This window comes from Lonchura striata, chromosome 5, assembly GCF_046129695.1.
Source record: "Lonchura striata isolate bLonStr1 chromosome 5, bLonStr1.mat, whole genome shotgun sequence".
NCBI classification, from domain to species: Eukaryota; Metazoa; Chordata; class Aves; order Passeriformes; family Estrildidae; genus Lonchura; species Lonchura striata.
Genome location: NC_134607.1, coordinates 13,052,343 through 13,069,437, shown reverse-complemented (window position 1 = coordinate 13,069,437; position 17,095 = coordinate 13,052,343). Strand labels below are relative to the sequence as shown.

Genomic DNA, 17,095 nt, shown 5'->3' with positions numbered 1-17,095 from the left:
GGAAGAACTGTCAGCAAGCTGGAGATGCATTACCTTTCAGTTCTTAATATCACCACCCATAAAAAGAGCTTGGTAGCTCAAATATGGGTTGACCACACTCAACAGTACATGCAGTGAATCCTCATCTGATTTATTAACATATGGTGTGCCACTGAGCAGCAAATTTTGGACATGATTAATACAGTTATTTCTGAATGGTTGCTGAGGTTCAATTGTGAAAGTAAATTATATGAGCTATGAAACACCAGCATAAAAATCATAATAATCTGATTTGGGAAAAATCTGAGCAAGTCACCACAGTGACTCATTCAAGTCCAGATACCTAAGTATTATGGATATAACTTGATATTAAAGACTCATTTTTTTTGGAAAGAATTTCATTGTTTTGGCAGTAATAGTGGTTACTAATATTCTAAAGGTCACTAACATCTATTAAAAATCTTGCTGAAGAATGAAAGGCACAACTTTCCCATGTCCAATCTTCCTGTTACTGGAATATGTGTTTGTGATGGGATCATCCCATAGATTTTGATTATTTGGTAAGAAGGATGATATCCAGGGACATGTTTCATGTCTTCTCTTCCAAAATCAAACAAAGAAAATGCACATTCCCATGATGAAAGCCAAGAGTAGAACCATTGTCCATGGGCTGTGTAAAGGTTCCAAGTCTGACATTTCCCAAATGTACAACCAGCAATGACAACTGCTACGGTTCTGAAGTGTTGCACAGCCGGTGTTGGTAAAAGAGAAGGTGGCAGAAGATTCAATAAAGGTAATGAAATGTTGGGGAAGCACTGCTTACTCAAACCCCTCCTTCTTCAGCATTTCTATAAGGGATTGTTGGTGAATTTGAACTTTGTACAAACACCTTGCCAACTCCAAAAGGGAAGCATAAGAAATAACACCCTTAGAAGAAATGTCCGAGAGCTTAATCCAGCCTGGCAAAAGCAAACACAAACCCATTGATTTCAATGGAGTTACAGACGACCCCCTTAAGGTACAACAGAGCTGATTTGGCCCTCCTCCCATACTGTAGCACTGCTTTCCCTGAGAAACCTTTGCTTTCAAAGGAACCAACCGTGTGGAAAGAGCCTGCAACACTTAGCCACAATAGATAAATGAATAGAAGGCACATTTGTATTTTAAAACTTTTTTCAGTAGTGGACTTTACCAGCAAGTATTGATCTTTCATCTGTTTAACATCAGGATCTAATGCCCCTATCACAGACTAAACACTGATCTGTAGAATATCAATTATTGTACATGTATTTCTTCTTCCCGTGGTTTCCTACAAGCATTAAATTGGAATAATGTATAAGCATATTGCATGTCTCAGGAAGAACTTGTTCTTCCTTAGAAGCCACCTCAGCACTACAGCAGATGGGCACAGGCTTTATGGCTAAAAGCACGGAGAGAGACAGAGAAGGAGAGAGAGAAAAAGGAAAAGAAAGTGAGAGAAGAAAGTTGCTTACTGTTTCGAGGCTTCTCCTCATCCATGCCTTCATCTTCATTTTCTGGATCAATATCTTCTGCTTGAGTTATCCAGTCTAAGTATCCCTTCAGATCCTCCTCGAGCTGCTGCTTTTCCCGTAGCTTCTGGAAATCACCTCGAGCTTTAGCCTTTTCTCTTTCTTTGGAAAACTCCCTAGCAAGAGGGAGGCAGGGACAGGACATGGGTGGAAAGAAGGAAGAGATGGAAGAAAAACAATGGGTTAGATTGATTTCCACCAGAAGGTCTCCTCAGTCTGTGTAGCACATCCAGCTGTTTCTATTCTCTCCAGACAAACACATGTATGGAGCATCCTTGCTGTGCACACATGTAAAACAGCTGGAGTGTCCACATATCTATCAATACTTAGGAAAAGACTGATACCTTTTTTGAAACTTTCCTTCTCAGCATTTGATTGACAATTAAAATAAAACATATATGTAACATTTATGTACAATTTTGTGTACAATACCAAACATTTTCTAACATTCTGTAAACATTTGTTATTCTCCAAGAGTTATCTATAAATGTCTATATGAATAATGGTTAATGATGAACTGTTTGACAATAATCTGACATCTGGAGAGTGAGCTGGTGGCTCTAGTGTCTAGCCAGGTTTCAATTTGTGTTTAAGATTTCATGTTTCATCACAACTAAATTGGGCTAGTTTAAGTGTAATTAATGGTACTCACAATCCTGTACACATTTAATTATGGACCATTTCACCCACAGAACTCGAAAATATAGTTAAAATCTTAGACCTCAAAGTTTTATTGAAGACTTTCAGGATTTGAGGCTGTTATCTGACATGAAATATATTTTTCAAATCTCACACTGGGTGGACAATTATGATAAATTATGGCTAGAAAGTGGACAGTGCAAAACATTTGATGGTAGTTTAATGAAAGAACACTGTTGGGAATACGGACTTAAAACAGGGCATAAGAACAAGAATTTCCTGTTGCTTAGTTATGATCCTGGGTTCTTGGCTTTGTCTTCCCTTTGGCTGCAGTGCTATTTCTTCTTCTTCAGAGACACCTGTACAGCAATAATTTTCTTCAAGAAACGCTGACCTCCCTTATTTAGAGACTCATGTGGTTCTAAGCCAGGTTTTAGCACTTGTATTTTAAAATTTTGATGATTGCGAAAATTGCTGGACCAAGAGTACGTAAGCATTAAGTCTTACATCTGCTGAAGCAGATCACTACACAAGACACACATGGCAGATAATACCGGCCAGTCTTTCTAAAAAAGGAGGTAAAGCCATTCTCCCCAGTGGAGTATCCACACCCATTGCTGAAGACTGTCAGCAATGAATGGATTTTTTCAAAATGCTACTCCACTTGGTACTTGTCTTAGGTTTGCTCCTGCAAAAAAATAATAGGAAATCTACCACTGATTTTGGTGGCATAATATTAGGATAATGAAAATCCTAGCCAGAATGTCAGTTTTGTGAGTGCCATGTGACTGAGATGGAGATGGGTTTCTAACAGTGATGGTGAGGTACTTTCTTCCTGTCTGATCCAAAATCTGCTGAAAGACTTCCACGGACTTCACAGGCTTTGGATCAGGTTTTCAGAATTCTGAGCCTGCATGAAACCAGCACTGTGGCAGGACCAAAGAAGGATTATTCCTTAATTTCTAGCCAAAATATGCGACAATGTATGCCAGTGTCATCTGCACCCCTGTTATACTGCTAAGGGTTCAGGTCCTCCCAAGGAAGTGTGATAAAAAATGTGGAGGTGAGGAAGAGAACCACTAGCTTATCTGGCCTGAAGTTAATCCACAGTCAGCTCTGGGTCCAAACTCAGCCTCAAGGCATAGAAAAAATTAAGAATGAAATTTTCTTATAGTGGGAGTGATATTTTACTATTTACAATATAAAATAAATAAATAACCCCAACAATAATAATAATAAAAACTGTACAAAGATTGTTAGGAAAAAGTCCACCAGTGGTGGTTTTATTTTCTGCTTCAGTAACACCTTTCCCCTGGGTCTGCTACAGTGCCGTACACAAGTTAATGAATTAACTCTTAAAAAAATAATCACTGAATGAATCTGTGTATTATTAAGCCTGTTAGTTAAATCAAATTCCAATATTTGAATTTCTAGCTCATAAAGTATTATTTTAGAATCTAAAACAAATGGGTCAAATTTTGAAATGGGCTGAACCTAGAGTTCTCTATAATGCTTAAAATACAGTGATTGCCTCATGTAAATAACCTGCAATTCCATGTCTCTTCCCTTCATACAACACATGACACTCCACATCTCAGATGACTCTCCAAAGAAGACAACTAGTTTAAATTGTCTTAATTTCTATGCTCTACTAACATGAAACCATTGAGAACAGGTGGCTCAGGAAATTGCTACTGCAATTCAAACCACCTCCCACGTGGAATGGCAGCCTGTACTCGGGCAAATGCAGTTCACAATCAAGATTTCCTGTCAGTGGCCATTTTCCATCCCTTGGGAAGGGAGCTGGTGGCCTCGGCCCAGGGTGTATTGCAGGCAGGTGCACACATTGCTGCTGCCTCCAGCACAGCTGCCAGTACATGGTCACTGTTTGCAGTTCCAGCAGGCAGGCCAAGGACCAGAGAAGCTTTTGATGGAAGTGCCATGTTCAGTCTAGAGGTTGTCTTCTCAAAAAAGTCTGCACAATCACGGCAGGGTAAGTTCAACAAAGGCTTACAGAACTAGCAAGCAATCTGTCTCTTTTCAGTGAACTCAAAACATCAGTATAAGAGTGGGAGAATCTGACTGTTTTTACCACAATTCAGTTTGTTTCACTTTGGTTTACTTCTCCCAGAAAATTATAGAAATGTCTGGCAATGGCAATACCAGAGAGCAGAGTATTCTGGAGAGATGTTTTCTCTTTGTGAGGTAAGAGTGGGTCAAGATCATAAACACCCAGCTCTTCATCATGTGCTGTTTCAGAAGAAAATTTCTCTTTCCAATGGTGGAATTTAGGTTATTCTTGTTGGTATGATTTCTCACATTTAGAGGCGAGATGGAAAGTGAGCAAAACATCAGAATTCAAACTCAGAGTTCAAAACTCTCGCTTACTGTTCAAAGTGGAGCACAAGGCTCCAAATCTCATCCACCCTGAGAAGTTCACCAAGGAATGGGAAAAGTTGGAAGAGGGGACAGAAGATTAGGAAAAATACCTGGAAAGTCACAAAAACTGCTCAAGGAGGAGCTACAATCATAGCCAGTCTCCTGTTCACCCTGACCTTTTTCTTGGCAGAAAAAGTGTCAAAAGCTTCCAACTGTATTTTGCAGGATCCTCTCAAGAAACCTCTGTTCTCCTGCCCTCCATTTGCCTTAGGCAACTGCTTGTTTGGCCTGTGTTCTGGGATTTGGATCAAAATATATAGGAAATGGGACCCTATTTTCTTTGGTGTACTTGTCTGAAGGTTGAACCCCCTCTGCCTTTTTTTTTCTCTCATTAATTAACTGAAACAGATAACACAGTGAACATCTCTGATCTCAAGAGGCTTCTTATCAGTGCTCTGAGCAATGGTGTGGAATTGCTTTGCCTGGGCTTGGGGAGGTCTGCTGTGAGATCTGCTGACTGGATATTCCTTTGGAGTACATTAATTTTATATTGTGTTCAGTCAAGTCAGGAAGAGATTACAGCTCCACATATAAATACTCTGACATACTATTTAGGCTAGTATGTGATTAGTAAATTCTCCAGGACCATGAATGGATGACATACCTGAGGAAAAAACAGATTCTAAAAGAGCTTTTTCAGCAGAGCAGAATTCAGCATTTCATTTTGCAGGTGCAATCAAGGTGTCTTTGTGAGTACAATTAATTACACTTATGTATTTAGAAGTGATTAAACCCCCCCCTCCCAAGCTAATCTGTCATTTGTGAAGTCAACCTACATAACATGCCTGCTGAAGCTCCTGAAATAGATAAATGGGAAAAAAATCAGTGATGCCCAGAATGGATATTCAGAGATAACCAGGAATGCTGGTTTGTATCTAGAACAGACAGGTGGATCATTAGCATAGATCAAACTAACAGCAATAGAAGTATCCAAGAAAAAAAGCTAAATCTGCAAAGTGAAGACAGTTTGTAACTCAGCAGAATTTAGAACTGCTTTAGAAAGTTAATTGTTTAAGAACTGCTTATACAGACTAAAGAAAATTTGGAACATTTCTCCCATAATTTCTGTGTTTTTTCATGGATGCAAATTCTTAGGTTTCTTTTTACTTTTCTCCACTTGGGGACATTTTTGCAGAAACAGTGCAGCTGTCATAACACTGTGAAGACAGCCAGAAAGAGTGACTCACAGCTTAAACAAGGTGAACTTCATCTTTGATTTCAGTTCCCTCTACAGACTGTTTCCAACTCCTACCACTAACTGTGGTAGTTTAGCTGCAGTATGGCAGAAGATGGAAGATTTAGGCCTCAAAACACTTTCTTGAGTTGAAAATGCAAGAGAGAGGAAATTAAATTATTAATTATGCACAGGTACAAATCCAAGTGCAGGTAAATTGAATCAGCAGTGCTTCAATGCTATGTATTCCCCATGGCTGGGCTCACAGGCATTTTTATCCAATCAGACACCATATAATCTTTAACAACATTTCTGTATGGTCCTTGAGCACACCTCTGACAGAACAGATCCCTTTCCCTGTCAGCTGATCATCATCCCCCACTAGTGCTGACATCCTTACCTGCTGGGCAGAGTATCCACCTGGAGGAATGAGGAGTGTGTGTTTCAAAACTATACCAGAGCATCACTCTCCAGATATGCAAACACAGACTATTGCCCAACACTTCATTTCTAGGACTTTCTCCACACTTCCATGACAGCCTGAAAACCCTTCTTCTTGCAGCAGCTGTCACAGTGGCTAGTCTCCTTCAATGGAGTCATGAGGATGGAAATAATACCTCCTGCAGACTTTCTATTCCCTGTCTCTTTGCCAGATGGCCAAAGGTGGATCTTTTTCCCCAATCCCACTGCTGCCCTTCCTATCTTGTTGGCCCAAGTACCGAGGACATAATTTCTATGAAGCACCAAGTCCTCTCTCCTGCTCAGAGATCATTTTCCCTCTCTTTTGATCAAAAGACAAGGGACTTCAGGGCTGCCTACTCCTCCAACAGGTACAGGCTCTAATCAAACTAATTTAGATCTCATCAAAGGAGGCAGGATGGTAGAAACAAAAAGAGGATGCATAAAAGTCCTCATACCATATTTATCCATGTACACAGAATGTCTGTAACCCCCAGTCATGCCCAAATATGGAACTAGAAGCCTAATCCCAGAATTTCTTTTTTTTTTAAATCTTGAATGGAATGTTTGCTGGCTTGATTCCTTAAATTATGTATTTCCCCAGGGGCAGTTAAGTTTTTAACTACTGGGGACAATACCCATTGTTTTTAATCAAAGCTACTAAAATGATGCTTAGCAGCAAGGGTTGTACTGCAGGACTGAAATACAGCTCAATGTCTGGATGTCTTAAAAATGCTTAAACACTAAATGGACTTCTCCTCCTTCTCTGTTCATCCTTGGAAAAGGTCATAGGGAAGTGATCTTTTCTCCCTGCATCATGCCAAGTTTGCAATCTGCACAATAGAGAATATGGGCTTACTGAAGAAGAAACGTGCCCAAGACTCTCTCCAGGGAAAATAGTCTCCTGCTAGGCTGTGCTTTAGATATTCTAAACAATGTGAAAATTTCTCCTGTGAGAAGACATAATTTGGCAGGAATCTCATCCTACAGATGAAAAGGGATTTGTCTCATGCTTTCATTCCTCCTTCAGTCCTACTGACTCTTCCAGAAATTCTACTATAATTCCCTTCTATGCTGTGTGGTTTGCTTTGCCCACAGGAGAGCACAGCACTGTCCTCTTCCCACAGTGTACAGGTAGAGGAATGTGTTACAGACAAAAAAAATTCTTATATTCCTTTGATTTAGTCAAAAGGCTGCTTCTGTGATACTAGGAATGCTGTATTTTGCTATTGGCACAGCAATAACCTAGGCCTTCTCTTAAGGTTCCTGAGATCAACCCACCACTGACCGTTGTTTTGGTAACCAGAGTAGGAATAGAAATGCAAATTTTAAAAAATAAACAATAATAAAACATTTTCCTGGTACTGCTTACCCGCTAAGTACACCGAGAACCAAGTTAAGTACAAAAAATGACCCTATGATGATTAGTGTAACAAAATAGATCCAGGGCCAGTCCCTTCCTATGGCATCATTGACCTGGAAGAGTGGAATGATAATTAGTGAGACAAGCTCAGATTCTGAGCACTGCAAGGCTCCAGCCAAAGAGATCCCAAGTCACCAGCAGTAAGGTTCTTCAATAGCCAGTTTTCTGGAAATTTATGACAGGTTGACATAAATAATTTTGAATGCCCTGAGGTTGAATTTCTCTGTCAGGGAATAACACCGCTTTTGTTACCTGTATTGTTATTTTCAATATTTGAACATTTTGTCAAAGTATTTCAGAGCTGATGAGAATCTTCCTTGGATTCAGATTTTTAATCCCTCTGAAAGTATCCTGGTGACAGGGAAGAACCCTTATTATGGAGTCTTGCCCTGTAGCATTGGAAAAAGGACACCAAAACTGTCAGCTTACCCGCTCAACACACCAAGAACCAGATTTAGAACGAAAAAGGATCCAAAGATGACCAGACTGACAAAATACACCCATGGTAACTCATAGCCCATAGCGTCCTGCATCTGGAAAGACGAAGGAAAGTTAGAAGACAGAGAGGGAAAGCAGAAATGATTAGGCAAAGGAGCAGATGGAAAGGTTTGTAAACAGAGCCTGTGGTTGGTTTACACATAATCATACCAAGTGTTTCTGTGTGTTCTTTCTGATGTGACTACTCCTTTGATTTTTCTTTTCCTCTATTTCCTCATTGACCTATTATTAGTCAGTGACTAATACAGCCTAAGATATAACAATGTGCCCCACTGGCAATTCCTTGGATGCTCAAAACTGTGGACTTTTTGGAATTTACTTAAAACACCACAAAGAGTCCACCCCCATGAATTCTAAACTTGGCTGCTCACATATATGACCCTCTGCTGCCAGGGAAAATACTTCTAGTTTTTGGTAGGCATTTCCACAGTGTACTGTCAGACCACATTTACTTCCTATATGTAGCACAGGTACCTCAGAGAGGAGCTGGTGGGAACTGGGCAAATACTGATCTGTCCCTGGCAGTGCTCTGGGAATCTTCACCGTTTACCACAGTGAGGGCAGTAGCTTTGTTCTTTCAAGGAAGGTCTTTTCAAGGCCCACCATGTTCTGGTCAAGTGTTTTCTAAATCTTCCTCACAAACTTCGTTCTCTTGACCTGAAGGATGATTCACTTATCAAAACACAATTCCTACATAATGGAATACTAAGGGAATCTGCGAGTGTAAACTGAATGGACATGGATTTCACACTACTTCAAGCATCTGCACATGAAGCAGGGAGACTTATCTTAGCACCAGAATCTGTATTATATGAAGTCCAGTTCTAGCCCACAATAAGATCTTGTAAATATTCTAAAAGCATCTAGTACATAAATGCTATTTTATCTGGAAGTCTCCTTCAAAGTTCAAAATTTTGGAAAGTTGCTGGATACCTTAATAGAATCTCACTTTCCTACTGGTATGAAAAATACCAGAGTCTCTTCTTCACTCTTCATAAACAATTATCTTTGGATCTAGAAATAGTATCATTAAAGAAACATATGGTGGTTAACATTTTCAGGAGCACTAAATTTATTTATGAACAAAAATTGCAGATTTTAAAGTACCTAAAGGCATAAGAAATATACCTTTCTTTGTTTCCCACTTTTTTGAATTTTTTTTCTTCTCTTTCCAGGAAAATGCTCTTTCCTTTGCCACCTAAACATTTGCTGGAATCTCAGAAGAAATATCCTTCCATACATGGGCAATGAGACACACTTCAGGGGAGGTAATTTCACTCAAGATTCATAACAACTCAGGAAAGGAATTTCAGACCTTCAATAAGACAACACAGGAGAGTAACACTAATATAATCAGTTTGTTGTGGATGGAAGCCCATTATCTATTTTTCTTCCAAAGCAATGTCACTAAAGTTCTTGTCTGGCAATAGCCAACAGTCAATGGACTGATCCAGAACTCCATCCCCGGGTTCCTTCAGCTGTGACTGAAGTAGACTCATTAAAAATAAGCTCAAAATCTGCCTCTGTGAAAACAGTTCATCAGCTTCTTCCTCATAAGGATAAAAACATTTGGTGGGCAGAAGAGTATGTGAGTTGCTAACATTCCCTAAGCATAGTAAACTTCTTCCCTTTTTATAGTTTTGCAGAATTTTTCAGTTAGTTTATAAATCATACTAATTACTCTATATGCTTGCAAGCCACATTTCATCTCACGTGACCAAAAAGTAGCATCCCTAGTGTCTACTGCACATCAGGGTTTTAATGAGAACAAAGCATCCTCAAGTAAAAAGATGGAAGCAAAAATTCACCTGAGATCCCAGCTGGGAAACCAGGAAGGCAAAATGTAAACACCCAAGTTAGAAGTAAGTAAAGAAATGAGATTTAACACCCTCTATCTCTTACAAAGAACACCAATATCTATTTCAAGCAATCTGCACAAAAAAATGAGCATGGATGACTTTGAAAAACTACCATAAGAATTTACCACTGTGGGCACAATGATGAATTGACATCCCTCTAATTATGATAGATGATGATAAAAAGCCTGAGCTGCACGGTATTTATCTATCATCAGTTTGGGATGTTTTGTTAGCTGGGAAAGTCAGCTGGAAAAGTAGAACTTCTCAAAGCTGTGGTACAGAGAATTGTAAAGAGCAAATGCCAGGGTGCCAGGTACAGAGGTCAGATGCATGTCAGGAGAAGGACAAACCTTCCCTGCCATGAAGAAATTTCTAGATGGCAAGAAGCTTCCACCATGTCCTGCTAAAGTATCTAACTATAATATAGTGTACTCTGTTATTCCCAATGCCTGCACAGTTGCGTAACAATTGTACCAGCTAGCATCAGCACAAATTAGTCCTGTAAAGCAGACCTGCATTCTGGTACAGCAGAGCACTTGGGACTTCTCAGGCTGAAAATTTCAGAGATCAGCTTTTCACCTCCTTTTTATTGCACATTTATATACATAACAGAGAAGCTGAGGAACAGAGACAGCAAGAGCTCCTCAAGCAGAAACTGTCAGTATTTGGCAGATGTCTGAGTCTGTCTCTGTTGCTGGACTTGCCTATGTTTGGTGCTCTCATGTCTTTTTTGTTTTTTTTTTTTGTAGTAGCAGGTGAGATTATTCCGTTATTATGAGGTGAGATTATTCCTGTGGGACTGACCCATAGGTGACAGGAATGTATGTTGTATGATCATATAATGTTAAGCGTTCATGAAATTACGTAAAAACCTCCCTGCAATAAGGAAACAGTGCACTGTGAGCTTACTGCTTGCTCCTGGAAAACAGCTGCAGGAGAAATTCGGAGAAATAGGTTGTTTGGTGAAAGCTGGGGGATAAAAATAGGAATAGACTGACTCAAAACAGTAACAGCAAGGGCAGGAGTGTTGCCTTTTGCACCTTCCTGAGTGCAGAAAATGAAGTCTGCAAAATATATTTTGTACTGTTGCCACCAGTGAACAGGAATAGTTATAGGTTACCTCTCCAGGATGAACAACTCCTGGTACACAGCTCAGCTTTGTAGTGCATGTGTGCAACACTTTTCTCTGAGTGCTTACTACTAACCCTAGGAATCCCAACAGAAAAGGTAGATCATCTTCTAAATCCACAGTTCTAAACAAAGACTATAACATCAACCAGTGTAGGTCCAAATTATAACTTTCAGTCCAGGTGATTGCAACCTGATGCCAACTTAAGCACGTGTGGAACAGTAGTTACGTCAGCTGGAAGCTCAGAATCAGTGGGAATCTGCAGATTGTCATTTATGGAAATAATTCTGCTTTCTGAGTCAAACTGCCCGACCTATCACAGCTCACATCTCAACACTTACATGTCACTACTCCCAACAGTGAGGAAGCTGGCACATTTCATAGCATTCATGCATCATCTCTCACAGATTTTGGAGATAAGGATTCCTTCTCATTATTGTTTCCTACATACTCTCTCTGGTACTGTGGGGACATCATTTGGCTCATTATGCCTCAGCTTTCCGATCTGCAAAGTGGGAAACTATCCTGCCTCACTGGGTACTGTCAAAGAAACCACTCAGTTAGTGACAAAAGGAGGTAATTTCAGCATGGACGAGGTCTGTTGGAAGAGCTCCATCTTTGCCAAGCACACTTAACCACTACCATGCCTATAGCATTTCAGCAAAGGCTTTTCTCTCAATGGTACAGGTAATCACATAGAAATAACACCAGGGTTTTTAATTCTGTATTCGGCTGATCTCAGTTACTATCAGCAGTTTCAGTAGGAGTCAAGGAATAAAAACTGTTCTTAATAAACCTTTGTGCCTTTGCCTTCTGGTTCTTCAGAAGACACAGGTTAAATCACACTGGCAAGGCCTCAGGAGACATTCATGCATTAGTTGTTTGGGCATGTTTTTTCTTTCCCAGGGATAAGAGTCTGGTATATTTGCACGTGTCTTATTCCTTGAGACCACAGGCACCATAGTTCCAAGACAATGTTAGAGACATATAACCCATTACCTTAGTGGTTGAGTATCACCAAGCACAGGATTTCAGTCACTTAATGGGGAGGCAGGCACAATTCACTAAATTCTGCTGACTTTATAATTCACACTCACACCCTGACACTTTGGGGTGAATGTCTTTCAAAAACAACAGAGGGTCACAGGAAATGTTTAATCCATCAGAAAAGAGCAGCAGGAAATCCATCAATGGAAAGCAGCAATGGAAAGCAGCAATGGAAAGCAGCAAGCTGAATAAAAAATGAAATCTGCCTTGTTCAGTGCACAGTGCTGGAGACCTGCAGCTTAATGTAAATTAGGGCACCTCTGTTAGGCTTCTGTTCATCAAATAAATTGCTAATTGATTTCTAATGACTATAGAATGGTGTGATAACACATTTTAAAATGCTAGTACTAAAGTATTCTATAATGAAGTGTAGTATTCTATAAGGAAGTGTATAACCTATCTGTAGAATTTACTGCCTCAGAAAACAACCTAGCCAAAACTAATAGCTATTTCCAGTAGGACGATCTCTAACTGAAACCAAGTCTTTCTTGTGACAATCTAAAATTGCAGAGTATTGGGAGCAGGAGGCAGCAAAAATAAGAGATAGCACATAACTGTCATTAAATCTGTCCTTCAGCTTGAAGCCTTTATTTTGAAAACAATCTTTTTCAGGAACACTCCTTAAGCACCTTCCTAACTTTTGGGATGGGTACAAGTCATTCCCTCAGCTCAGATCAAAGATCTCATGGTAGGCTACTGGCAGAAAGAGCTCAGGGGATGCATAGAGGGCCATGCAGGTATTGATGAGAGATTGGGATATTTATCATTGATCAAAGAGGTTTTGCTTCAAACACAAATTTTCCTTTTCCACCTCGTCTTTCCTTATCTTCCCATGAATATGTGAGTGAATGCATTTCATTCACATATAACATAATGGAACTAAAACTGTAAACTCTGCTAGTAATAATTATATATAATTATAATGTAATAATTACATATAATATATTATATATTTATATAATACACAAAGGATGGTGCTTTACTCTTCACAGCTATAGCTGAGTTGACAATATTAAAGAAAAAAAGTATTCATATCATAGACAGGAGGTAAACCCTACATCTCAAACTAGGGTTATGTGACCTCAGAAGTAGAGTACTCCTACTCTTACACTATTTTCTTTGGCTTCCTTTGTATCTTCACATTGACTTCATCATCATTCAATCTTTTCTTTGTTTCTGAAACTTTACTACTTTTGAAATTTGCACTCATACAGTCAGGGATCAAAAAAAGATGTCATAAATCCAGGTGATCCTTCAGAAATAATTAAGGAAGGGTGAATTTCCTATAAAGCATTTGTATAAATCTGTCCGGTGAAGAAGCAAAACTTTGAAAGATCTCCCTTTCCTCATGCTAGATATATTGCATCAGCAGAAACAGATGAAGAACAAAATATTCAATCCAAATGAGAAAAATTACATTGCTGGCAGTTCCTAACAACATCTAACTAACAACCATAACTGGTGGCAGCAGGATTTTTGAGGCTGCTCTACAAACTAAAAAAAAATATATTTTGCTCAACAGAAAAATATCCTCTGGGTATCTTCTCAACTGCAGACCAGATTCGGGCTTAAGAACCCTTGGCTCTGCAGTATTTTGAGTTTTACTTTGAAAGCTCTTGGGAGTTATCAGATGATGTGTGAAGAGGAGGTTTGACTCCTGTCTTTCTCTCAGCTTCTGCTTAGAGATCTGAGACATCTAGGAATTGTCTCATTTGGTCATGCTCTTAACTTGTAGGTGGGTAATAGGATTGTGACTATTGAGACTGTGACACAAATAAATCAACCCCTAAATGCGCAGAAATTTCGTGTTGGCTCTGGTAATTAATCCTGTACATTATGTTTTTATCTGATTTCTTAACTGTACACTTATTATGTTATAATGGAGATTTTTAATGTAATAATTGTGATAATTATATTTACTATGCAATTTTTAATGAATTGTAAACCTTGCTGCTTTCAACAAGGAAATTGCTTATTATTATTCACAATTTCTAATTTTACAAATCTGTAAATGCTTAAAAGAAGCCCCAGAAATATATCAATGAGGTGGCAGAGAATTAAAGGGACACAGTACTAAAATTGACTTTCTCTGTATGATAGACTCAGTAAGCACTTTTTCCAACCTGTGGGGCAAACTATGAGATTGTTTCTTTAGCACTGAAATGCTGCATCTCCTGAATTGGCTGTTTTGTTTGGAGCCTGAATGGTGTGAGGTTGCTGTGTGTAATGTCAATAAAGACATAAAAAAAGGCATACTTTTACTTCATAAGTTCCTGGTTGCTCTTCACATACACTTCAAGTAAGTCTATAGACACAACATACTTTCATCTGGCTTCACCATTCAGAAAAGGAGCAAGGAAAGGATCATATTTCCTATTGCTCAGCACTATATCCTAAAAAGTGGATTTAGTGCATTATTACACCAAGCATGCAGATTCCACCCTGCAGATCCTCCATTATTTAAAATCTAATTCATTGTCTTTGCTTGGTTAGTTTTTAATCCAGCAATCATGTATGTGCATAATTTAAGGCACATAAATGAATAATTCCATTGAGGCCAATGGTCAATTTTATTTTTACCAGTGGAAATGAGTTGATATGCACAAGTGCTTTGCTTGAATAGGCTGGGGCACAGGACTGGGAGGAATGTATGACTAGGAGTTAATCTTCAGAAATTCCTCAGGAAAAAAATTGAAGCTTAATGTACATAGTGACCATAGTGACTAAAAAATGACAAAAAACATTCAAGCATTTATAAATTCGAGTGCATTGTGAGAAGTATTATCATCTTTTTGACTTGGAATAGTCTTTCAGATGTTCTGAGTCTTCAGGACAGGTGAAAAGGAGTGGGAAATTAAGGTCTCAGAGCTGACTTAAGAGAGAGATGGGGGTAAAGAAATTGCAAAAAGTCCTAACTTTGTAATAAGCAAAAATGTAAAAACTAAAATAATTATTGGCTTAGGAGCAATGGCTTAAAACACAGGCAAAGACCTCCAGATGTCTTTGTTCTTAGTCTGGGTAGAATTTCTTGTTAAGCATCAACACCCTAATAATCTTAGAGGGACACTGAGCCACAGTCACTCCTTAAAACTGATCCTAAATGGTTCACATTTTATAGCTGGTGCTATCAGATGGATGCAAAGGAGACACCAGAGAGTTCAACTCAGCTTCAGTTTGAACAGACGACAGTCAAAGGAACAAGCACCACTTGATAAGCTGGTCCTGTTTTGACAATCACATTTCTTTTATTTTGAAGTACTGAAGAAAAACGGAAATTTTAAGCTAAGTTGTTTTCTCCAAGCTCTTAAGGCTTTACTTACTGTGTTACCTCTACTGTGGAATTTTACTAATTCTGTATGTGCATTCTCTAGATACATATAAATACCTATAACTTTATTCACTGTCTTCATGAGAAAGGCAAGACAGAGCTGGGTGAAGACACGGGCACAGGGATCATGAACCAGGGCAGAGAATGCTCCAGACAGGTTATTCTGCTATACAGCCACTGCAGGATAAAAATGAATACTGTAAGCAAGATTCAGCATATGTTGGAAAAATAGTAGGAAAAATAAGAGGAGTCCTATGTGTAGCTTCGTTCCCCAGTCATTCTGTATACTCTGTAGTGATGGAAAGAGCAAATTAAAATTTCACTCTGAGGCAGAAAGATTGGCAATTTGTACAGAATTCTCTACAGGAGCTAAATGGAGCCATTGACTGAGAAAGGACTGCCTTGATAAGGACAACAGAAACATCAAGATTAAATTTGCAACAGAGAACCCTTGAGAAAGAATCAAAGAAACTGCAGCAATGGAAGCTGAGTCCAGAAGAGAGAAGTGGAAGGTGGCAGACAGATCTGAGAATGAGGAATCTAAGAATGAGGAATGAAGAAGCAGAGGTTGCTTCTTCACCTCTCCTAACAAAGACTGAAGGTCTTCAAAGATGTTGAATCTGATATAAACGTCCTCACCCAAGTACACCTGCCCTAATCCAGATGAAGCATAATTTGTGGTTTATTAATTAAAAGCTTTTGATATAGCTACAGTTCATTACTACACTGCTTGATCTCCCTGACAGGAGGGTGCAGTCTCCAGGAGCGCCCGAGCTTCCCCCCAGCACTGCACAGAAGACAAATGGAAGCAGGGCTGGGGCTCAATCTCCAGAGCCATGAGAGAACACACTCCTGCAGGAGATATACCTTGACTGGCTTGAACTTCCTGGGCACACTGTGCAAAGGCAGGAGTCACACAGAAGGGTCCTACCAGGTCCTTGCTGCCTGCTCAAGAGCAAGGTGGGAGCTGAGATCAGCTCTGCCTCAGAACCAGGTCACTGCTTGATGGCAAAGTGCAAAACATGTAAAATAGCCCATATGAGCTTCTCTAAAGTTACGCAGAAGTGCCATTTTGCTGTTACACGGAGCAAACCATGTTTGCTTTAGTTGCATACAGTTTGAGGGAAGTGCATTGCTATGAGTAGAATTTGCCATGCTTATTTTTTATAGCAGCACATTTTCATCACTCATTAAATACAGGTCCCTTTTCAAGGATATGTACATTTTATCAGCTGGGAAAGACTGTATAAAGTCAGAGAAACATAGAAAAAGACCAAACGTTCATCTGTCTATTCCCAGATGACTGATATGGACTCTATGTTGTCTCTGAGTCCTTCTACTGTGTTTTTTAGCTCTCAGTATATAAGCACTGAACTCCACAACATTATTTCACTTGTTAGTAAAGTTCCACATTCATATTTCATCTGTTTTCAGCTTGGGTGCATATTGCTTTTTCCCGTCTGATATTCTTTACCAGACTCAGCCATTATAAAAAAGCCCAAGGTCTCTGCCTGAGGGTAAGGAAGAGAATTACAGCTTGCATTCAAATACCAGCAGGTCAAAATGTCTGT

At 39.3% G+C, this 17,095-nt stretch overlaps 1 protein-coding gene across 5 annotated transcripts in view; it reads right to left on the bottom strand.

Annotated features, from left to right (window-relative positions):
* Window positions 1-17,095, bottom strand: part of CACNA1C (calcium voltage-gated channel subunit alpha1 C) — a 414,418-nt gene that overhangs the window by 135,404 nt on the left and 261,919 nt on the right. For all 5 annotated transcript variants that reach the window (XM_021535026.3, XM_021535027.3, XM_021535028.3 and 2 more), the window contains exons 8-9: window positions 8,093-8,196; window positions 1,473-1,645 (exon numbers count right to left, since the gene is read on the bottom strand). In XM_021535026.3, coding sequence (XP_021390701.1) covers window positions 1,473-1,645; window positions 8,093-8,196 — 277 coding nt within the window. The remainder of the gene's footprint in view (window positions 1-1,472; window positions 1,646-8,092; window positions 8,197-17,095) is intronic.